The 26809-nt window shown below is 44.4% G+C and overlaps 1 protein-coding gene across 22 annotated transcripts in view; it reads right to left on the bottom strand.

Moving 5' to 3' along the window:
- The window catches only part of srcin1b (SRC kinase signaling inhibitor 1b), a 120067-nt gene that overhangs the window by 30437 nt on the left and 62821 nt on the right, over window positions 1–26809 (bottom strand). For 20 of the 22 annotated variants that reach the window (XM_078937596.1, XM_078937605.1, XM_078937594.1 and 17 more), the window contains 3 exons: window positions 10079–10280; window positions 6056–6185; window positions 4507–4678 (listed from right to left, as the gene is read on the bottom strand). In XM_078937596.1, coding sequence (XP_078793722.1) covers window positions 4507–4678; window positions 6056–6185; window positions 10079–10280 — 504 coding nt within the window. Of the gene's footprint in view, window positions 1–4506; window positions 4679–6055; window positions 6186–10078; window positions 10281–19579; window positions 19719–26809 lie in introns of those variants that run through there. The other 2 variants (XM_078937615.1, XM_078937616.1) reach the window with 2 other exon arrangements.

The raw sequence follows: 26809 nt of genomic DNA, 5'->3' as shown, positions 1-26809 counted from the left end.
TATCTTAAAAAACAAAACTGTAACTAACTGGCAGTTCGGTTCTACAGCTACTATACAAGCCCATATAATAGTGACTCCACCACCGTGCTTCACAGGCAATTTTAAGCTCTCCTTCTAAAATGCTTTGGTTTATCTTGAACTGTTTTTAACAGAGGATGGTTCCTCCTGATCAGTCTTTTCTGAGACTTTTATCTTTAATCATTTGAAACTTACCTAGTTTATTTACCTGTTCTATTTACCTGGTTTATAACCAAAAAATATACACTTTTCTACAATACCAATTTTGTACTTTTAACACTGTTATTAAAATACATTAAAGGTGTGCCCTTTTCTTTGGTGTGTTGCATCGTTCTTCAACACAAACTATTAAAAAAATAAAGTTTTATCTTTTTATCTGTTGGAATGATTTGACTTAAGTTGGTCATACAGGTGAGACTTTTGAAGCAGCCATCAGAAGTGGAGCTTCACTTTTCAGTCAGGAACAAACTGTTTTCAACAGCAGATCCCTGCTTGCATTTTGATTTACAACAGTGACTATGACAGCTGCTACTGTAATGATGTGAGTGTCCACCCGGCTGGAAGTCCTTAAAGCGGATTTGGATAAGCGGTTGTGTGGCTGCATGGCAGGAATAAAGCAAAGTAAAGCCACTTCCATGGAGCGCATCACAGATTACAACTGGAGAAGCTCTATTGAGGATCCATCGTTACCTGAGGTCACTCATTCCATCTAAGCTTGTTTTGATATCTTTAACACCCCACCCATCACCAAGTCCAAACACGTTTTTACGTCATTTGACAGCTAATGAACATCAACCGGCGAGACACTTCATGACTGCACACACTGGTTCTCTGAGGTTCTGATGGACTGTTTCTAGCCTGACGTTCCTCAGGATCTCAGCTATCATCCCTGCACTAAACACTGGAACAATATCCAGCCTCAGCAATTACCATCCTGTGGCTAACATGACCACTTAACGAGTAATGAAGGGCTTTATTGGCCTGTGTTGATACAGATATAGAAAAGTCTTGTGAAGAGATTTAATCCCCAGTGTGCTTACAGCTAATGTTACTTTCTGCTATGTTCCATGAAACCTCAGCACATCGGAAAACAGAAACACAACTTTTCCTACGTCTTCTGGTCCACCTCTTAGTACCATCGTTCCTCAAACACGGATTCAACTCAGTTCAATTTTATTTATACAACCCAAAATTTACAACAATAGTCATCTCAATGCGCTTCATACCGGCAGTTGTGTACTAAACATGAAATCATAAAGAACAGAAAGTCACTGGCTAAACTAAACTAAACAGACCTTCTCAGTAAGGAAAAACTCCTAAAAACACAGATTCCGGAAAAAAAGAAGAAACCTCAGGGGTGTCTACATGAAGGAGGGATCCTCCCCCAGGACGGACAGGCAACGTACCAGAACTCTTATAGAAGAACTAACTTATCTGACTCTACAACCACATATTTAAATAGTCCAGCAGATGGGCTTCATCCAGATGGAATTGGGGGACGGCTGGGGGCGTGAGACGAGCAAGAGGCAGGACCCATGGTCAAGTATAGGAGATATAGACCACTGATGAAAAAACTTCAATGATCTTTTCTGAAACAGACCTCAGTCCCTCAGAATCAGCGATAACGTCTTCTCACTGGGAACCAGTTTAGTCTCTCCACATGACGGTCCTCTCAGCCCGATGCTGTACATTCTGCTGACTCGTGACATCAGAGCTCCCCATTAGGTCAACACCATGAGGAAGATAACAGAGCAGTCACAGGATCATCAGTGGAACCAGTCAGCATTCATACAGCGGGTGAACCTCCTTCATGTTAAGGAAACAGAAGAGATGGCTGTACAGTTCTGACAGACTGATGTTCTCCCTGTTGTCCAACAACACCTACACCTTCTGAGAAAAGTCAGCAGGAAAAGGTTGAACGCCAACAGGTGTGAGGTGAAGAGGCCACAGCTGGAAAAAAGGGGCTGCACTGTGGATGCGTTTGCATAAAGACAGATTATTTACAGCAGCAGATGCATAAAGCAAGAAGCTGCCAACCCGCCACATAAATGTTTGCCACCCCCTCAAGCAGAGAGGGTGGTGCATAGCAAGGACCCCAAGCACAGCTGTCAGGGTGATGAACAGCTTCTTTATTGTTTTGAATAAGGTTCAGTCAGAAAAAGCTCTTTTTGTGTTCTTAATGTCATTTAGTTAATTGTTAAAGCTCTGATGTGCTGTTTTTCTACATCTATTGTTGTTATGTCTTAGGGGAGCCGGTTTAGCTCGTGCTGGTTTGCGGCGCCTTCCGTCCGTGAAACCAGGGTTCGACTCCGGGCTGCTCCCTGTTCCCTTCTCTACCTCTGCCGGTTCCAAGCCTGGTTTGAGAAGGTTGCGTCAGGAAAGGCATCCGGCGTAAAACATTGCCAAATCTACCATGCGACTCGTTCGCTGTGGCGACCCCTGATGGGAGAAGCCGAAAGTGGAAGAAGTATTGTTGTTTTGTCTTACATTTCAGGATTCACAATTTTAAGCAACAGTATCAGAACGAATACCGTACTTATTTACAAACGTTTATCCTTTTTTCTGAGACTGACGTCTCGAGGCTGAATTTTGTTTCTTCACACTTTATGTTAAAAAATGTCGTGTAGCACGATGAGAAGACTTTGGAGTGTTTCTTTAATGATGGATATCTATACATAAAACTGAGTCGTGGACTCGGTTGTTTAGATGGGTTTACGCCAGAGATCTGTCGCTACACGTCTGATCTTTCTGTATCAAACTTCTCCATCAGACTCTACTTTGAACTCATGTCCGAAATCTTTTGCTCTTCCAAAGTGGGCAAATCTTTGGAAAATCCCCCCAAACCATTTTTCTTCCCCTCAGACACACAGCTATCTTTTGACATTAAACACAACAAACTTACCATCGTATCAGAGAAACTGCTTAGATCAGCAGGTATTTAACCCTCATGATGAGTCATCACTAGTGTAGATCACCTTTAAACACCGTGACTCAATGCAGTCATGTGATTGGCTGATTAGTCACTTCTGTTTCAACGAAACTCAACAGGTTTATCTAATAAAATGTTTGGTCAGCAGAATTTGGTTTCATGAAACACACTTCTAAAGTGAAGGCCCCATTTTACCGATTACAAACCAATCAAGAGTCTTTATTCTCAACCATGGAAGCGTCCATGTCTGTCATCTCTGAACATGGACAACCAGCCTGCTGCTATTCTGCTGAGTCAGCACACACCAGCACAAGTCTAGGCAGCTTTTCTGATCACATGACCGAAAACATAAGTGGTGTATGTGAACACACTGATGTGGGAGGGCTGGGTTATACGCCAACGGCTTGTAAACAGAAACAAAATCTGCTTTAAAGATGGTCCGGGGACAGGAAGAGGGAGGCACCTGTAACCACTTCACACCTTCAGTGAGTCTGTTTTATTATCCACCACACTATAGAGATGGCAAAATAGACCAGGCAACTCTTTGGTTATGACAACTGCTGGTTTGGACAAACAAGGTAAAGGTGACCAGGTTTTTCCTCTGGTGCTCTAACTATTAAAGCGTGTAAGAACTTTTACTTCCTCATTACATGTTTACCAACAAACTGTTTTCAAATATCCCTTTTTGTGATGTTCCTCTGTTGTGCTGATGTGACTACTCAGTTATTTAGTGACTCATCAACTGGATAGTCCATCTGCATTCACACTGTACGGAACTGCACCACGATTGACTTGCAAGTAAACCAAGAACTATATTTTCTGATGGAATAGAGTTCCCTTGATTGTTCTTCAATCCATTAAAGATGTCCTCCTTCCAGCAGCAGGAAATAAGCAGTAATATTACAAGATCTAGTCATAAATTTACAACTTTTTTCTTGTAAATTTACAAGATTAAATTAGAAGTGAGCATTCAGTTCAGCAAGTTTTCCTCGTTAATTTGTTACTTTTTTCTCGTAAAGTTTTATTTTTTTCTTAAATAATTACCTTTTTCTAGTAAATTTATTACTTTTCCCTCGTTAAATTATTACTTTTCATTCATCTTCTACCGTTTATTCCCTTTCGGGGTCACGGGGCTCCTGGAGCCTAACCCGGCCACTTGTGGGCAAAGGCAGGGGACACCCTGGACAGGTCAAATTATTACTTTTTTCTCGTAAATGTATTACTTTTTTCTAGTAAATTTATTACTTTTTTCTAGTAAATTAAATACTTTTTCCTGGTTAATTTATTCCTTTTTTTCATTAATTTATGACTTTTTCCTTGTTAATTTAAGACTTTTTCCTTGTGAATTACTACTACTTTTTTCTCGTAAATTTACACGATTTGAAGTCGTAAAATTGCGACTTTTTTCTGTTACTGACTGTGACTTTTAAACTGTAAACTGTCCTTAACACTCATTGTACAGATGAGCTTTTACAGAAGCCAAATAAAGCAGAAAAGCAGTAAACAGCTGCTGGTGCAGACATCACAGAGTGAAAATAAGACTGTTGGTGCACACTCACTCGCAGGTCTCCATTGGCCAGATGTGGGTTGTGGTGTCCGGGGTATGTGCCATAGATAGGCTCTTTGCAGTAGATTTTGATGACACAGCGGTCTTGAACATCCCGCGGGTCCTCCAGCTCGTAGAAGACGTTACGAGTCTCATCTTTGATCAGTAGAGCCGTGCTGGGGGACCTGGGGGTTAAAAATAAAAAAGCAGGAAAAACATCCAAACTCATTCAAAATTACAAAGACTTTTCCAGCAACAGATACCTCAGGAAAACCTTGATCCATGTCTCTCATTACATTTAGTAAAGTGAAACAAGATAAAGAAGATAAAATCTCAGTCAAATAAAAAATATAGTGATTGTTTTTCATGTAATTACAGCTACAGTGCAGAGGAAGCGTGGCCAGCCTTTGACTGCAGGTTCAGTTCTCACTCTGCTGTGCGCCAGTGTCCATGAGCAAGACACTGAACCCCACGGTGCAATTCTGCTGCTATTAGCAGGTGGATGTGTGTGTGAGTGTAAAGTGCTGTGGGCAACACCAGATAATGAAAACATCTGCTGTGTGATAAATATGTGACCAGGCCACATGGGCAGAGAGGTCTGGTTTACTGGAGACAGGAATAATGCGAATGAAGGAGTTTTGACTCTGTGGGACACCAGGACTCGTCTATATTTGATGAAAGGACACTGCTGCCAGGAACTGGTGGGGGAAGGGGGGTAATTTTGTTTATTTCTGTCCAATGATGCAGCTTTAAGAGTAATTCTAACACGGCGGGAATTCACCATTGAACAAAAAGATTTCAAATATAAAAATTTCAACTGCACAAACATTAAAAACAATAACAAAAAGATTGAAGAATGTACCATTCTGTTTAGGATCTACAAAATATGGAATGTACCATTCTGTTTTGGATCAAAACGTCAGACTGTCTCAGCATCTCAGTCCAATGTCTTTTCATGTTTTTGCTTTTGTCAATTCCTTCTAAACTTCTACAAATCACCACAAGGCAAAGTTTGCTTTGGGCAGTAAATGTGCTGCATTAACGGCTGCCCCTGCTTAGACCCAACGTGGGGGGAAGCTGCATTTAATTTGCTCTGCATCTTATGAAAGAAATAACCTCTGTATGATGTAGAACCTTTTTTATTAAAGAGCCTTAAAAGAGGATGATTCAGCCTCTTTAACTGTTACAGATGTACACCGCCTGCTGTTTGTTGCCCAAAGAAACTTTCCTGAATTTAAACCTTCCTCAAAACGGAGGCTAGCTTGGACAGCAGCGTAGCTGGAATCACTCCTGGGGGGCCGCTGTTGGACAGCGGAGCAGGTTCCTGAGTCTGCTGCAGTGATTAGAGCAGATGAGCGGGCAGCTAATGAGGCACCAGCATGCAGTCATTTATTCTCATATTGTCCCTGAAAAGAAGGTGAGTCCCTCTCAGCAGTTTCCCTTCTAGACTTTACAACTAGATGATAATGATAAAAAAATGTTTTATTGCAAAAGACTCTCTGAATAAAAGCAGGCTGATGGTGAAACTGTGTGCACAGTCAGTCAGACTCCTGGTGTCTTACCTAAGCATGGCCATGGTAAGTCTCTGGGGGAACATGTGCACTATGAGGGCTCTTAGGGTGTCCAGGCTGGTCAGCTCATGGGTCAGGTGCACCCGCCGGGTCTCCTCCCCAAGCTGGAGGAACAAGATCCCTGCATTGATGGATGGGAGACGAAGGAAGAGGAGGAGGGTGCATGACAGAAGAAAGGATTGCTGAAGTTTCTGCCTGGAGAAATTCTATTTCAACACGCAGAAGAAGCGGAAACATTTCTATTATATTTCTGCTCGTTCTATCTATCTTAAACTCCAAACAAGTTAGTGATAAATGTGGAGACTCAGCTAAAAAAAAAGATGATCCACTTAATTAGTGAACATTACATTGAATGGAAAATCAGAACCATTTGCAGCTGTACATGCAATTTATAGATTTATATTTGATGCTTTAACTCTGATCTGGGACCTTCCTTTCAGGTTTTATCGGAACACGCCTGAGGCGAAGAGAGCAGCAGCAGAGACGCCAGACAGCAGAGCAGAATCCCTGACAGCAGGCGTGAACACAGATTAGGGCGATCGCAGTGGGGAAAACGGGAGGCTGGAGAGGAGCTGGGTAGTAAAACATCAGAAGCTAAAATGCTACGTGAGACTTTTCAAGTCAAAGCTCAGAAGAGAATCAGATTGAGATGAAGTGGTGTCACAGGATGTAGTTTTAGAAGTGGGCTGGGAAAAGATTGACATGTCAAAATAATGTGCTCGGGCCATGACACTTCATGGCTTTGTGCAACAGATCACTGAAGCATTTGAGGAAGGGTTAATGGTAGACAGCAAAAAAAACACCTACACTTAGTTTAGCAATTCAATTTGTTTAAAGCTTTAGTTTAAAACAAGGTTCCTTTAAAGAGCTGCACAAAAAGCAAAGTATAATGTGATTCTTCCCATGGAGGCAGATTGTAAATGGTAAATGGCGTATACTTGTAAAGCGCTTTTCTACCTTCAAGACCCAAAGCGCTTTACAGTCACAGACCCATTCACCCAGTCACACACACATTCATACACTGGTGGCGGACCCGCTGCCGAACACAGGCGCCAACCTCCCACAAGAGGCAAGGTGGGGTTCAGCGTCTTGCCCAAGGACGCATTGACTCATGGGCGTGAAAGGCGGGAATCGGACCTACATATCTTACGATCATGGGTCGACCGCCCTACCGCTGCTCCACAGCCGCCCAGTTTGTCTTAATTGTAGCCATGCTAAATGCCAAATGATCAGCCAATGACGTCAAAGGGTTTGGGTTCTAATCCTCCCAATGAACAAGTACAAGGTGACAGTGGACAGGAAGGAAGAACCATTCATTAGCACCAGATTCGGTAGAGCGGCTGTCTCCTCAGAGGACAGGATGCAGGCAAAGAAAAAAAAAAAAAAATATATATATATATATATATATATATATATATATATATATATATATATATATATATATATATATATATATATATATATATATATATATATATATATATATATACACATATATAAAACCGCCCCTCTCACCCTTTGGTGGGTGGTTTCTCCTCCAAGCTGGGGTCCTCTACCAGAGGCCTGGGAGCTTGAGGGTCCTGCGCAGTCTCTTAGCTGTTCCTAGCACTGCACTTTTCTGGACTGAGAGGTCTGAGGTCTTTCCAGGTATCTGTTGTAGCCACTCCTCCAGCTTGGGGGTTACTGCCCCGAGTGCTCCAATTACCACAGGCACCACTGTCACCTTCACTTTCCAGCTTTCTCCAGTTCTTCTCTGAGTCCCTGGTATTTCTCCAGTTTCTCATGTTCCTTCTTCCTGATGTTCCCATCTCTTGGCACCTCCACATCCACCACAACGGCTTTCCTCTGTTCTTTATCCACCACTACAATGTCTGGTTGGTTCTCCATTACCATCCTATCAGTCTGGATCTGGAAGTCCCACAGGATCTTTGCCCTCTCATTCTCTACCAACTTCGGAGGTGTTTCCCATTTTGATCTTGGGGTTTCCAGTTCATATTCTGCACACATGTTCCTGTATATTATTCCAGCCACTTGATTGTGGCGATCCATGTATGCTTTCCCTGCCAGCATCTTCCACCCTGCAGTTATGTGCTGGATTGTTTCAGCCGCCTCTTTGCACAGCCTACACCTTGGGTCTTGTCTGGTGTGATAGATCTGAGCTTCTATGGCTCTGGTGCTCAGGGTTTGTTCCTGGGCTGCCAGGATGAGGGCTTCAGTGCTGTCCTGTAGGCCAGCCCTTTCTAGCCATTGGTAGGACTTCTTGATATCAGCCACTTCAGTTATGGTCCGGTGGTACATCCAATGCAGGGGTTTGTCCTCCCATTAGGATATGTCCTCCAGCACTGTATCCTCTGCTCTCCAAATCCCAGTTGGGTCCTGGGTGGAGTTTGCATGATCTCCTTAAGCATGCATGGGGCTTGTCCAGGAAAGTCTGGCTCCCTCCCACAGTCCAAAACATGCTTCAAAGGTTTACTGGTTTCTCTAAATTGTCAGGGCTCTAGAGTGCGACTGGATCTTTCAATGGTGCATCAAAAAAGATAATCCATGGTCGCAACGCTGCGCCCTGCTGTTGTGAGAAAAATAAGCTTCGTCTTCCGACTCCGAAAGTCTCATTCCTGTACTTGTGTGCAGGTGTGACAAGCTTCCAATAGGGATGGTTGTTTTTGTTTATGAGAATGTACATCTGAGTCATTTGATTTATTTATATTTTCATATTTTAGCTATTTTTATATTTTATCATTTCTGCTTATAACTTCTACATTTTGGGGGTTTCCACACCCTTGGCTGGGGTGTTTGTCTTCGGGTTCCCAGAGATTTGGCGTAACTTGTCCTCTGGCACCTCTTGTTCCGGGTCTGGTGTTCCCACATTGGGCATATCGGACCCGGGAGTTGGGGGGCTGTCGGGTGGGTGGTGCTGGGGATGAGTGTTTGTTGTGCTCGTGTTGCTTGGATGCTGATGCTCCAGCCAACAGGACGACAGAGCGGACAGCGCCGTCAGGGTGCTCTGTTTTTTTTTTAGCTTTCTTATAATCATCTGCCTTTTTTTATGTGAGCTGTGCTTTTTACGTAAAAGGTGATCCTATCGAAATAAAATTAATTTGAATTATATATCCCGTATACAGTTAACACACCACGTTCAAATTACGTAATTGATGCGTGAATCACTAATGAATTGCATATAAACAGCATAACAATTCCACAGTTCGTGTTCTATGTCATTTACGTGTTCTTTGCGTGGTTTATTCCTACTTCTTCTGGGGTTTCAACGTGCTTCAATTGTGATACATGTGAGAAAATTTCACGTAAAGAACCACAACTTTTCTCACTTTTTCCACATATTGTCATATATGACCAATTTTCATCCTTGCAACATGCATAAAATATACGTAGTGGCTGTGAAACGACATTGAGGTTTTGGTCACCTTTTGAAGTTTCATGTCCATGAAGACTCATTCATCCAGGTTGATTCCTTCGTAGTAGTAGGTTTGGGGGCTGTCATCTGGACTTAGTTTTTAAAGTTAGAAGACGTTTCACCTCCTATCCAAAAGGCTTTGTCAATTTGTCAAGTTTCTTTGTTTTGCGGGATGGTCCATTCCATCTGAACTGAAGTGGTTGCAGATTCTTAATATTCCCTAAAGCGTAAACACTTTCCTGTCATACAAACTAATAGTAATCCCACTCCTGTGTTCTATTGTGAGAAAGAAGAATGAAGTTTTCCTTATGAGTCACCCAAAAATAAAGTTTGGTCTCCTCCAGTCACATGACAGACCCCCACAGACATCTCTTTAACTTTAATCTTGCCACATATAGTTTTTTTTTTTTTTTCGTATGGAGCAAATTCACGTTGTTCTTTGGTTATCAGCCTGTGAAAAACATTGTGTTTCGGCACAAAAAGGCTGATTTAGAGACAGAAACCAAAAAGCCACATTTGCTGCTTCCCTTCTTATATGTCTGAGGACACAGCAGACTTATTGACTTGGCTGATGTGGCCCTGGTGCATTGTATGAATCTGACCTGGCGCCCGCAGCTTGGCTTGGCTGGACGAGCGGGCCAGCGGCAGGCTCTGGCGAAGCCGGTTCATCCGGTTGAAGCCAATGGGAATGTCTGGCTCCGACATGGTCTCCAAGTTCTCGGCGGACGCGAAGGAAACCCTGCTGGCCTGTTCAGTGAGAGCCGGCTGTGGCGGGCTGAGTCGTGTCACACGTGGCGTACGAGACTGAAACACAAAATAGTGACAAAAAACTCACTGAGAGCACAAAAGAATCCAGCTGAGACAACGTCACACCAAGAAACAAAGCAAAAAAAGTAAAAAAAACATGAGACAGAGATGTGAGGAGGGTAAACCACTAAACGTGTCCTGTTGCCTTCCGGTTTTAAACACTGGTAAAAGCAGAAGTCAAGTAAAGCTTGTAGTTAAACTCCTTTGAAATGATCTGTAGAGCTGTAAAAAGTCATGGGAACAATGAATCTGTGAAATGATGAATGGCTGACTAACTGACAATAGAATATACAAACAGAATTCTAATTCGAAAGACAGCAGCGAGCTGTTTAGCTCCAGCTATGCAAACAACAACGAGCAGGGACAGATACAAACCAAACAGGCCTTCGTCTGAACAACACTGCAGTTTCATAGGGGGTAAATGCGGAGAAAAACTACTTTTTTGGAAATTTGAAAAGGGGACCTTAACAATATAAAATGGAAAATTTGGTCAAAAGAAATCAGGTCTTTAGCTTTCACTCTGATCATCCAGCATTAGATCAGAATTTGATCTTTGTAATATCTAGGTTCTAAAATGATGTTCAACTCGTCAGCATGTGTCTCTGTCCTGATCATCTCCTCAAACAGAGATGGTTGACCAAGTGCTGATAGTGATGTTTGCCTTGACCTGGTTTACTCTCAGTTTGAGAAGAGAGAATTAAATCAGACAAAGAGACTACAGGGAAAAAAGTCTTAAAGCAAATGAAAACTCAGGAGGGAAAAGCACTTCTTCACATTTCTGTATCGTGTTTTCACATTTTGCGTTGGGAAAACACGAAATGTGCACAAACACACAGGTTGGCAGGTCCTGTGTGTTTGTCACAAAAAAGGCCTAAAAATCAAAATGCCTTGGAGTTTCCCATTAATTCATCCCTCTGTTGTTTTTATGGCATTATATCTTTTCTGGAGTCTGATGTGTCCATGAAAAATGGATAGTAACACAACTCTTTATTCAACAAAGAAGAGTCAACAACTTCTGTTTGAAAGGGTCCTGGATTTTGGACATGCAAGGCCACCGGCAGGTAAACATGAACAAGTAAAATCAACAAGACCCCTCCATCAACCTTGTGATGATACTCATTTTGGCTGGTGATATTGATAAAAAATTCTGTACCTGTTCTGAGCTCTGACTTGGATGGACAACAGCTAACACCACAGCTAACCAGGCTATCACTACATCAGCCTTGGCTGTCACCCCAGTTAAACAGATTCCCTAACCAGGGCTCCTCCACCTCAGCTCCCCAGGACACAATTATTGGATACAGGTATACCGCAATTAACAGTGTTTAACAAAAATGAACCTTGTTTTACAAGTTCATCATCAATAAGAGACGTAAAAATGTTTTCCTCAACTGCAAAGACCCTCAATCCTGCAATAAAAAAAACAACGGAAAATGTGATTTTTCCAGAAAACTCAATAATCCAAAAATTATTTGGGATTCCAGATCAAAACCAAAAGGAATTCTACTTGGCCACATTAATATTCGCAGCATTGTTAATAAAAGTGAGCAAATTGAACATAAGTGACTCCAATGTTGATATGATAGGAATATCTGAAAGTTGGCTGACATCGACTTCACCTACAGCTGCCATTAATATTCCAGGATACAAATTATTCAGAAAAGGGGCTTTTGTTTACATGAAAGATCATTTTAAATGTGAGTTAATTAGTTGGCCAGAGGAAACAGGGATTGAATGTATAGGTCTAAATGTAACACTTCATTCTACAATGTCTTTTACTGTGATTTGTATGTATAGGCCTCCCTCGGCCAAGGACATCTTTTATGATCTGTTTGAGCCCTTATCTGAAATCACTGTAATTCTTCAAGAGAGAATATTTTTATGGGTGATCTCAACATCAACTGGGAAAAAATACCAGACAGGAAGAAATTATACAGCTTGTTGATAAACACACATTGACACAGATCATAAATGGTCCAACAAGAGTAACACACTTGTCTAAAACTATAATTGATTTAATATTTACTAACAAACCTGATAGAATTACCAAGACATTTTATTTTCTTTCTGGTCTCTCTGACCACAACTTCATTTTCTTTGTGAGAAAAATCAGGAACCAGCGTTCAACAGGATCACACAGAGGGCTACCTAACCCTTTTATTCCTAAAAATATGCAATAGCATTTGAAAAATGATCTTGAACATCTCAGTTGGACAAATGTAGTTGAAAACAAAAACATTGAAGAAAGCTCAAATCTCCTTATATGAATGATGAATGACACATTGGTGTCACGGGGAGCGGTGGGAGGTGAGGGAAGTACCCAGGCGCAGAGAGGAGAGGAGGCAGGAGGTTGCAGGAGAACGGGGTTTAATAAGAAAACTAAAGCAAACCAAAACCACTGCATACGGCAGGCAAAACTCGAAACACTAGAAAGACTCGAAACCGGGGTAGAATACAATATGGACCAGCACAGGAGGAAGGGAAAGACAGCACTTAAATACATACAAGGCAACAAGACACAGGTGGAAACACTCAGGACTGATGGGGCAAGGTAAAACTCGAAACAACAACAGAACAGGAAATACTACAAAATAAAACAGGAAAACAAGGAACAAAACACAAAGTGACTGAAACCGTAACATAACCCCCCCCCCCTCAAGGAACCGCACTGAGGTTCCTCCAAGAGTCCAGGAGGAGGGGGCCCGAAAGGCCAATCCAAGGGCCAACAGCAGTCTGGCGAAGCGGGTCCGGAGGACGGCCCGGAGACCGCCCTGTCCGGCGAGGCGGATCCGGAGGGCGGCCGGGAGGCAGCGCCATCCGGCATCGACAGTCTAACCAGCAAACCGCTGGCGGCTCGGGCTCAGAGTCTGGAACTGGTGGCTCGGGCTCGGGATCCGCGGCGGGCGGCTGGGGGTCGGGGTCCGCGGCGGGCGGCTGGGGGTCGGGGTCCGCGGCGGGCGGCTGGGGGTCGGGGTCCGCGGCGGGCGGCAGCAGCTGGGGGTCGGGGTCCGCGGCGGGCGGCAGCAGCTGGGGGTCGGGGTCCGCGGCGGGCGGCAGCAGCTGGGGGTCGGGGTCCGCGGCGGGCGGCAGCGGCTGGGGGTCGGGGTCCGCGGCGGGCGGCAGCGGCTGGGGGTCGGGGTCCGCGGCGGGCGGCAGCGGCTCGGGGTCCGCGGCGTGCGGCAGCGGCTCGGGGTCCGCGGCGGGCGGCTCGGGGTCCGCGGCAGGCGGCTCGGGGTCCGCGGCAGGCGGCTCGGGTTCGGGGTCTGCGGCAGGAACGGAAGGGGTGGCGTCCGGCAACCTCCTCGGAACCGGAACCGGTCGTGGACGGTCCGACACCCTCGGAGCAGGAACTGGAGGAGTTGCGTCCAGCAACCTCCTCGGAGCCGGAACGGGTCGAGGTGCGTCCGGTACCCTCCTCGGAGCCGGAACGGGTCGAGGTGCGTCCGGTACCCTCCTCGGAGCCGGAACGGGTCGAGGTGCGTCCGGTACCCTCCTCGGAGCCGGAACGGGTCGGGGTGCGTCCGGTACCCTCCTCGGAGCCGGAACGGGTCGGGGTGCGTCCGGTACCCTCCTCGGAGCCGGAACGGGTCGAGGTGCGTCCGGCAACCTCCTTGGAGCCGGAACGGGTCGTGGTGGGTCCGGCTCCCTCCTGGACGTAGGACCGGGTTGGGACGCCTCCAGTTCCATCTCCGGAACCAAAACGGGGCGTCGAGAGGGACGGTGGCGACGACGACGGACCCTACGCACAGCCAAACGAGGCCCGTCAAAGAAGGAGGCGGGGAGCTGACCCTCCAAAGTCCACTGGGACTCGACCCCCTCCTCCTCCAGGTAAGGGTCCTCCCACAGCCACAGGTCCTGGTCCAGAGGGTCCAGGAAGGACCGATGCCGGAGAATGTCTCGCTCCAACCAGGAAACAGGGGAGGACTTAGAATGGGGGCGGCGGTGATGTGGTCGACCCCCCCTTACGGCCAGGCGACTCCCCTTGAAGTCCCGGTAGATCTGGGAAGTGCCAGGGGTCCACCAGAGACAGGTCCCCTCTGCTGGGTACTGGTAAGGCTGGTCCATAATGTCACGGGGAGAGGAAGGAGGTGAGGGAAGTACCCAGGCGCAGAGAGCAGAGGAGGCAGGAGGTTGCAGGAGAACGGGGTTTAATAAGAAAACTAAAGCTGAAACCAAAACCACTGCATACGGCAGGCAAAACTCGAAACACTAGAAAGACTCGAAACCGGGGTAGAATACAATATGGACCAGCACAGGAGGAAGGGAAAGACAGCACTTAAATACATACAAGGCAACAAGACACAGGTGGAAACACTCAGGACTGATGGGGCAAGGTAAAACTCGAAACAACAACAAAACAGGAAATACTACAAAATAAAACAGGAAAACAAGGAACAAAACACAAAGTGACTGAAACCGTAACAATTGGCTCCTTTTTCAAAGAAAGGAGTATCCAAACAATTTATAGAAAACCTACCATGGATTAATAATGATATTGAAAAATTAATGAGAGAAAGAGACAGTGCATTGAAAAAATCCCTAAAAACCAAAACTACAAATGACCGTCAGATATTTACATCTCTTTGAAACAAGGTTATTAACCACATGCGTACAGCAAGGGCAAACTTTTTCATTCATTCAATTATTAAAGCACATGGAAATGGAAAGATTGAATGGAAGCACCTAAATAAGCTATTAGGTTGCAAAAAAGAGCATAACACCAGAGAGCTCCAGCTTCAGATAAATGGTGCATTAACGGACAATTTGGATATTAATGTCAACAGTTTTAATAACTTTTTTATAAGTTCAATTGAAGATTTAACGAGGCAACTAAAATGTCCAGATATCCCAAGCAAATCTGTAGACAATAGTAGGCCAATATTTCATATTAAGGAGATATCTCCTCCTTATGTTCTAAAGGTGATCTCATCCCTCAAAAGCTCCAAAGCTAGACATACCTATGGTTTCTCTAGACATTTTTTAAAAATGTTCTCGCACATCCAATTGTGCATTTGATAAATCTGTCTATTAACCATAGCACAGTGCCAACAACATGGAAAACTGCTAGGGTTATAACTGTTTTTAAGTCAGGGGACAAAACAAAACCTCAGAACTACCATCCAATGAGCATTCTACCAGTTATTTAAAAAGAAATTGAAAAATGGGTCACAACACAACTAACCATACATCTCAACAACAGTCAAACCTCTCTCCATCCAGTGCAGTTTGGTTTCAGAAAATATCACTCCACTGATACAGTCACTTGTTATTTCCTCAGAAATGTGAAACAGCTGCTTGACAAGGGAGGCTTTGTGTATGCTGTTTTCCTTGATCTGAAAACCCGCCTTCCACACTATTAATCATGATGGTCTCCTTGCAAAGTTAACTTATTTTAATTTCTCAAACAGTGTCATCTGCTGGATGAAGCCATATCTCCTTGACAGAAAACAAGCTGTACAAATTGATAATTCACAGTCATCATTTCTTAGTTGTGCAGATGGAGTCCCTCAAGGCTCAATACTGGGGCCACTTCTATTTAGCTTGTATGTGAACAACCTGCCAGATGTATGCAAGAAAACAAAAATACAATTATATGCAGACGATCCAGTTCAAATTCAAATTCAAATTAATTGTATTTATATAGCACCTTTCATGACAGCAAAGACAGCTCAAGGTGCTGTACATAAAAACAAAATCAAATGCAATAAAATACAATAAGATACATTAAATTAGCCCCACACAATAAAATACACAAAGACAAACACCAGTGGAAAAAAATAAATAAATAAAGATAAAGATAGTTCTATACGTTCATGCCAAAACAAAAGCTGAAGCAGCTGCAGTTCTGTCTGAAGCCATGGTTCCAGTCTCTCCTCGACTCCAAAAGTCCTGCTTACATCTCAATACTAAAAAGACAGTCTGGATGTTTTTTTCACATCAGCCAACGAGGGAAGAACAACCATCTGTAGTGGTCATGGGGAACGATTGGAAGTTGCAGAACAATTCAAGTATCTTGGCGTAATCTTCGATGCAAACTTAACTTTTAAAGATCATGTAAAGAAACTATCCAATATTGTCACATTTAATCTGTCTAATTTTAAGCAAATAAGGTCTTCTCTGACTATTTAGGCAGCAAAGGTTTATATGCATTCAACATATTGTCTTACTACATGATTCCAGACAAATGAAAGCACTTTGAAACCCCTCAAGTCTCTGTTTAAGAGAACCCTGAAAGCTTTAGACAAAAAGCCTTTGAGTTATCATTACTGTGACATTCTGACCAGTATGCCATAATGGATTTTGAAAGTTACAAAATGTACATGGATGCCTGTCTCATTTTTAAAGTATTGAATGGGCTGGCCCCTCCCCCCTTATTAGATTTTATAAGTAAAAAAACAAATGCAGGAGGAGGCACCAGGGCTTTAACTCGAGGGGACTGTAATGTTCAAAGGCGCAGGACTAAATTCAGCCAAACAGTGGTGTCAATCAGAGGCACACAGCTATGGAATACGCTGCCACAGCACATTAGAAACTGTGAAAACTATCCTACCTTCCAACCTTAAACAATAGCTGAAAACAAACCAGTACTGCAGACATTAATGTTGGTTTTTTAGACTCGCTTTTTATTGTAAATAACCTTTGTGAATATTTTTACCACTAATATTGTGCTATTGCATTGTGTTGTAAATGTAACTGTTGAACCTTTTGTCCTGCCTTAGGACAACGGATGAAATGTAGCTCCTGTGCCAACTCTGGCATCTTATATTGAAGAAGCTGCTGAAACATTGTTTAATATGCACTGCCCTAATTTAAATGAATAAATAAAAATAACAAATTAAACCGTTTCCTGAGTGCCGTGTTTTCTTTGTTCGATCAGAGAGTAGTTTGTCAGCGGCGTAGTCAGTGAGGAGCCAGCACTCACACTTCATCAATGACCAGAGCGAGGCCTTAAGACACCGCATGCCATCACCGGTATGTCATAAATGTGCATAACTTCCATTATCCTTACAAATACTTCACGATGCCCTCAACTCGTGCACGACAATGGTACGTTCCATTTTCATGACCATCCTTGAGCTGTCAGGACAAGTCTCAAAGGAACTGCAAGACACACCTGCACTCCCCTTAAGACACATCCGCTTCTCTCTACGACCCTCCACGGACCCGGACGACCCAAAATCCTGCAGCACTTGCATGGGTCCCCCCCCCCCGTAAGGGTGCATGATAATAAGGCATAAATGGGTGGTTGTATTCTGACACAGTATCTGTGTAAATCTAAATAAAACAAATTCCAAAGGACGTTTGTATTCTTGCATGTTTGCAGCCTCAGCGTTTGGTTGAACTGTCTGGAGGACAAAGTCAGACTCCGCAGCAGCAGCAGCCTCCTCCAGCGCCGCAGACTCCCACTGATAACTCACCTGTCCAGTCTGAAGCACTTGTCGCAGACCTCTCATTACAGCGCTGCCAGGCGCTGCTGCAGCAGGTTGGCTTTAATGAATCCTTACTGACAGACATTTTCCAGTCCAAAGAATACAGTAATGAGCTCCCACAGTGCTTTGTAAAGCCAGAGCTGATTGCCCGACGCATCTGCAGCCTGCGCTTTGTGTCTTACATTTGCTTGCGAGCGACTTCTTTGAGATGAGCCGAGGGCATGTAGTTATGATGCTCAACCATGCATGTGTGTGCAAACAAGAGGGAAACACTAAAAAGGTTGTCATGAGACATCGAAATGAAAGACAAACACGACTGCAGCTCCACATAAAACCAACCTCGTCAAGGCTTTGTCCCTAAAGTGACTAAACTGCGCGCACACGCCTTTTGACACGGAAGCAGCCTGACGGATCATGTGAGCGCCCTCTCGTATGTTTGGAGCTTTACGGTCTCAGAGTGGGCCAGGCGCTCGCCTTCTGCTTCATACCCACAAGAACCCAGTTACTGAAGGGAACAGGAGAGCCACTGGGACTCATAACGTTTGTGTTTAGGCAACTGTAAAGAAGAAAAGGAGCAGATGAGAGTTACAAAAAAGGAAAAATAAAAACTGGGGTGTAATTTGCACTGCAGGAATTAAAGGACAAGAAGCAGGCAAGTGCAACAGAGGAGGGAAAAATGGAGCACTCCTCTTTTCTAACACATTCTCTTTTCTCCCTTGACTTGATGCAGATCTTTTTAAATCAGGCCCAAAGAAAAAGGCTGAGCATTCTGTAGGTTTGATGCTTTACTTTCCACACAAAAAGTAAACGAGCCTTCCCACAGGATCCGTCTTGCCAGAACACTTTCTGCAGCATCTTTGATTCAAAAAAGGAGGTAATTCATGAGAATCACTGCCGTCATGTTCCACAGTTGTTGAACTTTAATAATAGAAGACCCAGTCGTACAATCGAAGTTCGCCTCACCAGGTGGGACTCAGTGAGGTAAAAGCAAACTTTAAATGCTCAAAATGATCCGTGTGATCATCCGTGCAGTGCAGAGTTGTGCAAATTACTTTCAAACTGTAATACATTAACAGATTACTTGTTACTTATCACTAATAATGAAAAGTACCCCTTCTTTCTTAAAGCATTGTCCCTTATCTCTTGCATCACTTTGAAGTTCATGTCATTATATTACCTGTAGAGGTAGAAAATGAGTGTAAAGAGGGGGAAACCTGGAGTTCCTCAGGGCTATGTTCTGAGCTCAGCTCTGAAGGCTCCACACCAACTTACTGATGACATGGTGGGACTGATCACTGACATGGGTGGCATCAGGTGATAGCAACCATCTCAACCATCCTTCTCTGGTGTAGGTGTTGAGATGGTGCCTGAACATCCTCAACGAGGAGGTGGAACAGACGTTGCGTTTGTGGTAGACTGTTAGCACCACTCACATTGTCAGGAAAGTCAGATGTCTACTTTCTAAGAAGACTGCAAACAGACCAGAACACCACCAGCTCTGCTGAGAAACGTTCACCGCTGAGACCCAGAGCCCAGAACGGTCCGGTCCTCCCTTCTACCTCATATCACACACTGGTACACCAACAGTTGTTGCATTTCTGTTTGCCTTTTTTATTTTTATTTCATAGAAACCTTTGATTCTTATTTTCAAGTCATAGCTTTGTTTTGTTTTTTGTTGTTCTCTTGTCTTAATGTGTCGACGAGCTTGTGGCTCACAACGCTGACATGTTCTACTTTTTAACTTCATTTCATTCACTTCTATTCATTAGGAACGTGAACCCATGCAGAAGCATCCAGTTCACGGGGTAAAACCACACCAAGCTGAGTAGCAAACCCTGTGAAAACCCTGGATGTCCTCACGCTTACCTTCTCTGCTTGCTTCAGGGATGAAGCTCCGTTCAGAATGTCAGTTTCTTCATTTTCAGGCCGCTAAGACTGGCCAGCTCGACGCTGCGTCCCCACTTCCTGAGCGCTGAATGGCTGCTAGGAGCCAGGTTTCCCACCAGCCAACACAAGCTTTGATTGATGAGGCAGCTGTGCCCAGCTGTCCTCTGCCCCCCGCCCCCTCGCTGAGGTTTCATGCTGCATTCCTTCCCACTGAAGCTGAGGACCAGAGCATCTGAAACTCCAGCCACCTCCCATCAAACTCTGTTGGGAACATTTGTGTCACATAATGTGACCCGGCATCTGCAGCTGGGTTTCTGCTGCGTGACGCAGGACGACAGGCCTCACATCTTCACAACAGCCTGAGGAGGCTGAGGCAGGTGGAGGAGGAGGGCAGCACTCTGTGCACAGCTCCTCCAGAGGAGCGTTTAGCTGAGAGGAAACATGGTTTCTTCCCATGACACCTTTGTGTTCCCTCACCTGTGGATTCAACGGTGAAGAAGGCTTCACTTTTGCATAGAATCTTCCGGGAACTTCTCAGCTTTGCTGTTTCAGTGAAGTTCTGCAGTGCCAGACAAACCTCGCAGCTCTGGCAGATGACAGCAAAGTAGCAGCAAGAGACTGCGGCGGCTCGCCGCAGCGCGGTGCCAGCCTGCGAGGGCTGCAACAGTCGGCTTCCTAAGCCGTTTCATGGCAGGAAAACACAAACACTCGAGCTGTTTCTGTCATTTTCCACAGTCGTCGTATGAACAGTGGCGCAGTGAGAGCGACGGCAGATGCATTTCTTTCTGAACGTGTCAGGCACAAGCTAGCACTGTGGAGGGAAAAGCCTCTCCGTGAGGGGACTGCAGAGAAAGGTCCTGCGATTGGAACTTTTAAAGGACAGCACAAATTCCAGGCTTATTGACAGGAGAGAAGAATGGTGGGAAATGGTGAATTAGTGAATGTGTCATGGTGCCTCTGTCAGTTCTACTCACCTCCTCTCTCTCATCGCACCCGAATATTGGAACCAGCTGTGGACACTCAGCTCATCACCTCACCACCTTCATAAGGAGATCCTGCCCAGACCCTCATCGCCAGTTCGTTACCTACCTCGGTGCTTGCTTGGTCATCAAGTTACTCTGGCTCACCAAGTCTTGACTCGCTACTTACCTTGCCTTTCGATCCGCTCCCAGGTTTCACCTCCACGAGTGTCCACCTGGAAGATCTTCATCAAGATCCGCTCCCACCATCCTCGCTTCAAGTCACGCTCTGCTCCTGCCACGCCACGTCTCCCAAGACCTCCGAAGTTTGCTGCCTTCCTCGCCTCAAGCTCCGCTCCAGCCATAAGCTCCGAAGGTCCCTCTAACTACTTCGACGTTGCTTCTGCTTCGGAGCTCCAAGCTATTGAACTTAAACACCAAGAACTAGTGATTTTTCCTGCCTGGAAAAATAAAACTCTTTTGTTACCCACTCTTGACCTGAGTCTACTTCTGGGTTTCAGCATCTGGGTCTGCTACGTCATTCAAACCATGACAGAATGAGGAGATCAAACAGACAGGAGCAAGAAATGAGAAGAGAGAGAGATATCCAGTAACAGGTGGATAGAGTGGGATGAAGGAAAGGATGAATCAATGAAGGAAGTGTGTGGGTAGAAGAAATATGAAAAAAAAAAGGCAGAGTGATGGTTTATGTGAGAAATAACTAAAAGACAGAAAAGACCACGCAGGATAGTTTGGCTGAGTTTCATTGGACCAGAGAGTTACTGTTAGAGGACGACAAAACAAATGAGAGACGGTTGAGGTGTGCTACCAAACTTTAGCTACCTATAGATAGCCTCACAAGTGTTCAATGCCAGCAGCGGTTTATTTTCAGACGAGGATGTCGCTGCTGAACTGCATCACAGGATGTGCGTGAATCCGTGTCCGGGCTGTCCGGAGCAGAATCCGTCACAGTGTTTCTGAGGACTCAGCGAACCATCCCGCTCCTCAAATGAGCTTCTGCTTCATTTCTTCCGTCAGTAAAACCTCCTGGGATGTGTCGTCCTTCAGTATGACGATGCACACATTCACAAAGAGGCCCTGCAGAGCTGAATGCAGAACGCTATTCAGATCAATAATCAGATAAGAGCATAAAATTGATGTTTTTGTTAATTTTCAGAAACCTTTTGGAAGAAAATAGACAAATTACAAAACCTTTCAGAGGAGTAATGGGAAAAAGTTACTTATGAAATGATGCACAATTATATGAATCTAATACAATTTTCTACAGCAGGTTTAAACTGATGGGAACACAACATACGTCAGGCTATGTAGTACTCTTTTGGGTCAACAGTAGTGATATTTCAAGCTCCAGTCACACCCGTTAGGGTCGGTTGACCCGCACATGACTGCAGGGTTTTGGGTTGTCTGGTTGGTGGAGGGTCATAGAGAAGAGCGGCCACATCTTAAGGGAAATGGAACGTACCATTGCTGTTTGTGTGGTAGGTGTACCATGAAGTATTTGTAAGGATGATGGTAGTTAAACGCACTTATGACAAACATCATGCAGAGAATTCAACACAAACCGATCTCTTCTGCCCTAACTCATGCAGCAGAATTCAAAGAAGCCCAAGTCAAAGATAAAAGGTGTTCCTAAATGTTTGTGAAACAGGAGAGAAAGCCAACAAAACACCAAACCTATGAATCATGATGTGTGATATTTTTCTGTCAGAGCTTGATCACCAAAGCTGATGAGGCGTCTCCAGGCAACCGCTGCTCTCAGATGTCACCGAGTCGTTACCATGGAAAACGAAACAGCCGGTACTCAGATTGGAATTGTTCAGGTAAAGCATCTTTAGCTGCTTTCATCCAACCAAGCAAACACGTGAGCAGCTACATTCCCAATCATTTTACAGAGAGAACAGAAATCATTGCCACAGGGAGATGAGTCCTCCCCTTTCAAACCCCTATATTGATGCTTTGCTCATATTTGGGACAAGAGAAGTGAGCGAACTTCGTTTTTAGCAAAACTATCCCTGTGCTGCATCATTACAGTTATTCCGGCAATCAGAAAAAGAAAAATCCTGCAAAAAGGAAGCTCCATTATGATTTCCCTGTAAATAAAGCAGCTAATGAATGAGTGGAATGCTGGAGGCAGTTTCAATTGATTGTTTTCCTCTATCTAAGCCTACAGTCTGCTGCATTGCTCTAAATTAAACACTAAAGACAATAGGCTGTGATTACAGTGGCCACTCAATGAAAAAAAAAGACAGGAGATTTAAAATGGAGCTCTAATATTGAAGCTGGGAGTGTTAGGGGAAGAATTATGCCGTTTTCTGCTCCATAATGTCTTTGACACTGTCAGCACGGCTGCAGGCTGCTGTTCCAATCGCTTCACCCCTGTGGACGAGCTGACGGGCCGCCGTTTGCTAGAGGATGGAGGAGAACATGTGAGACGGAGTCTTAAAACGAGCGCACTGCATTTGCATAATCCCATCACATTCTCCACTGCAGGCCCATGCGTGGATTAGCGTGTGTGCGCGCCCTATTACCGTATCATTGTTTGCTTATGTGTGCGTTTCTGCAGCGAGAACACCACCGCTGCTCGAGGGCGTTTAGAAAGCGGGAAACTAAGCCAGAGACGCATCCAAATGAAAAACATGGGGGACTGTTACATCCAAACACCCTCGCACATATGAGCCCAGCAGTGCACTGCTGCAGGGGCTTCTATTGCATCAGAGGAAGACTCCTCTTCCCCGGCTCCCTGAGAGGAAGAGGAGGGATAACCAATCCACAACCCAGCGACAAAGAGGAAGATATTTTTGAGGAAAAAAACTGGGTTTATTCAAGACTGAACAGTCGGGGAGAGAGGAGATATCTGAAAAAGGGAGCATGAGGAGGCTGTTAGTCACACGGTGGCATAGTGCACACATGCATAGAGTATAATGAATTAGATAAATGCTTTTACTGTTGCTGACCAAGTATTATGTCGTCTGTTTTGTTCATTGTGTTTCTGTTCACAATGGGTTGATTGAAAAAACGTGTAATTTACCATGAAAAACCTTACAGACTATCATTTATCCTGGCAGCTTTGTTTTAACTGCTCACCAAGCTGTATTTTGTGTTTGTTTATTAAACAAACAACTCTTTGTCGTCTCTGATGAAGATAATTTATGAAGTTAAAGTGACCAGATTTGGAATTTTTTAATTAGATGCCTTATTTTTTTTGTAATATGACTGTAGAATGGCAATAAATACAGTTACAGTATCGTATAAGGTCCTAAGTATGTCTGCTGTTCTGCTTAGAGTGACATGTCTATCTTATTCAGGTAAATAGATCAAGAAATGTGTTATTCCCTGTAAAAAATAGCACTTTTTAGTGCATATTTACACTGCGGAGCAGTGGATGGCATAGAGTAAGCCCACCCTCATTTCCCACCATCCCTTTGTTTGCATGCTCTACCACTAGCTTACAGCCCCTCACACCCCCAACCTAACATTAGTGTTGCAACAGAAAAGGCAGCGATATCAGAGCTATCCAGCCGTCCAGTTTAAATCCAGATTCCAGCTCAGACCAGAAAAACAAAGACATTCATGTAACTATCTGAGAGATAAGTGACATTAAATGGCAGTCAGGGACAATACCGCTATATCAGCCCAAAGGGGGGTGTTGGGTCCCCTTTATATAAGGGATATCTGAAGGGTGTGCTAATGACTGGAGAACCAGACTCCTCATGCTCCTTGGGAAAAGCAATTCCAGATTCCTGGAGAGGAGAGTTTGGCAGAAAGTTGAAGCTCAAATTTAAGAACGATATGGTTCTGGTTGGAAGAGTGGACCAGCTCAACACTCCCAGTCTGTGAAAATGGGGTCCTGGGAGTCTTAGTGAGAGTTCAGGACGGAAAAGGAAAGTGTCCGATTTCAACCAGCTGAAATGAGCTTCCTAGGGCAGCTGGGCGCTCCCTTGGAGATAAGGGGAGGAGCTCAGTCAACCGGAGAGAGCTCAAAGAAGAGCTGCTGCTTCTACACATTGAGAGGAGCCAGTTAAGTTAGCTCAGGCATGTGGTCCAGATGCCTCCTAGACACCTCCCTGGGGAGGTGTCCCAGGCATGTCCCACTGGGGACACGCTGGAGACACTATGTCTCTCGGCTGGCCTGGGAACGCCTCGGTCATAGATGGATGGATGGATGGATGTATGGAGGGACGGATGGACGGACTGATAAATGGATGGACGGAGGGATGGACGGACGGACGGACGGACGGACGGACGGACGGATGGATGGACGGACGGACGGATGGACGGACGGACGGATGGATGGATGGACGGACTGATAAATGGATGGACGGATGGACGGACGGACGGACGGACGGATGGATGGATGGATTGTCGGACGGACTGATAAATGGACGGACGGACGGACGGACGGACGGACGGACGGACGGATGGACGGACGGACGGATGGATGGATGGACGGACGGACTGATAAATGGACGGACGGACTGATAAATGGATGGACGGACGGACGGATGGACGGACGGACGGACGGACGGACGGACGGACGGATGGATGGATGGATCTCTTTTATGAAATGTTATTTAAGAAAAAATGCCTTCCTACTTCATAACATTGACCTCTGACTCTTTGATCTTTTAATTTCTGCTGCATCAAGACATTGTAAACTACTAATACAGTTAGTTTGAATTTATCTGTGTTTAACAAAAAACCCACATCCCCAAAATATATTTTAAATGGTCAAATTGTTGGCTGTAGTTATTGTAACTATGGAAACATGTCAACTTTCTTTTACACCTTTTTCTGTATTCCCTTCTTTTTGTTTTATGTATATAAGAGACCGCTAAACCAGTGAATTTCTCTGTAAGAATAAAGATTTGTTTTATTAAAAAAAAAACCTGACAGGCTTCAGGTTTGACAGAAAACTACAACTTGACTACAAACCCCCACTGATGTTTTTCCCATGGTTATTGAGATGTCAACTTGAATGAAACAAACTCAACTTATTGTTCTGTAAAATTTGTCAAACATAAAGCAATTTGTCTGTGACAGACTGGCGACCTGTCCAGGATGTCCCCGCCCACGAGTGGATAGGCTCCAGCAGCCCCCGTGACCCCGAAATGGAACAAAACAGTATAAAAGATGAATGAATAAATCAATTTGTGAGGTTCTAAATCTTCAAATCAGACAAACATTTTTCAGGCTTTTTGCTGAGCTGAAACATTTTTTCTCAAGAAGAGGAAATAAAATGACCAACAGACAGTTCCCTCCGTTGTTGCCTTTGGATTTATCCTCTTGCCCTTTTCCTTTGACATTTTAATGTAGACTATAGCAAACATTTTACATCCCATTTCATCCTAAAGCAGCAGCTTTTTTATGGCTCTGTTACAGAAAATCCTTCGGTTTAGTTTTATTCGCTGCGTCAGCAGGTGGGCAGGTACCCGATCTGATGGTCGGGATTAAAGACCAGGCTGTTATTTCTGCTGCGTAGACTCTGACAGGTACACAGATGAACAGATCAGGAGAGTTTCATGATAAGGGAAAGCATTTCCGTATCCTCATGCTCCATATCTGAAAGGAAAAGCCTGCTGTGATGATGGCACTATCAGAGATGTCATTTCCACAATGCTGATGGTGTTTTTTATGATAGCAGCTCACAAATGTGTTAAGTTACTCAAGAAAGTTAAAGAAAGAGATTAAAAGCTGTAACCTAAAGGTGTCTGGATCAAAGAGTCCTGGACAGATAATAACGACTCTACGAGAATTAATAAAAAATAAAAAAAAACAAAGAAGCTGTTTGTCTTGTCCTTCGTCCCGCTCCCCCAGCACATAAATGATGAAACCCCATGCCCTCTCCTCCCTAACTGAATCCTTGTAAAATACATGCTGTGTGTCATAAACGAAGTTTTAAACCTCCACAGTGGTGTTTTCTGTGGCGTTAACGTGCATTATCGCGTGAGCGCGTCACCACAAATATAAAATTTAGTCTTCAAAAGTTTTAGTTTGAAAGTACAACATTTTATTTTGAAACCCAGCCCTTTTTCCAGTTCCCTGGCTTTTTGCAGCGTAACAGAGGCGCCAACGGACTGGAAGAAGAACTCCTGGATGAAGCCTCGGTTGCGGAGGGACGGCCGTGGACCACAGACATGACGGATGTGATGTAAACATTCTGATTGATCAATGAACGTTCTGTGTCAATGCAACAGAGACGCACTGCAGACCGACCAGTGGAAGTCAGCCT

This window comes from Oryzias latipes, chromosome 19 (genome assembly GCF_053564925.1).
Source record: "Oryzias latipes strain Hd-rR chromosome 19, Olatipes_Hd-rR_3.1".
In the NCBI taxonomy this organism is placed as follows: Eukaryota; Metazoa; Chordata; class Actinopteri; order Beloniformes; family Adrianichthyidae; genus Oryzias; species Oryzias latipes.
This window is presented reverse-complemented; position numbering and strand designations above follow the sequence as displayed.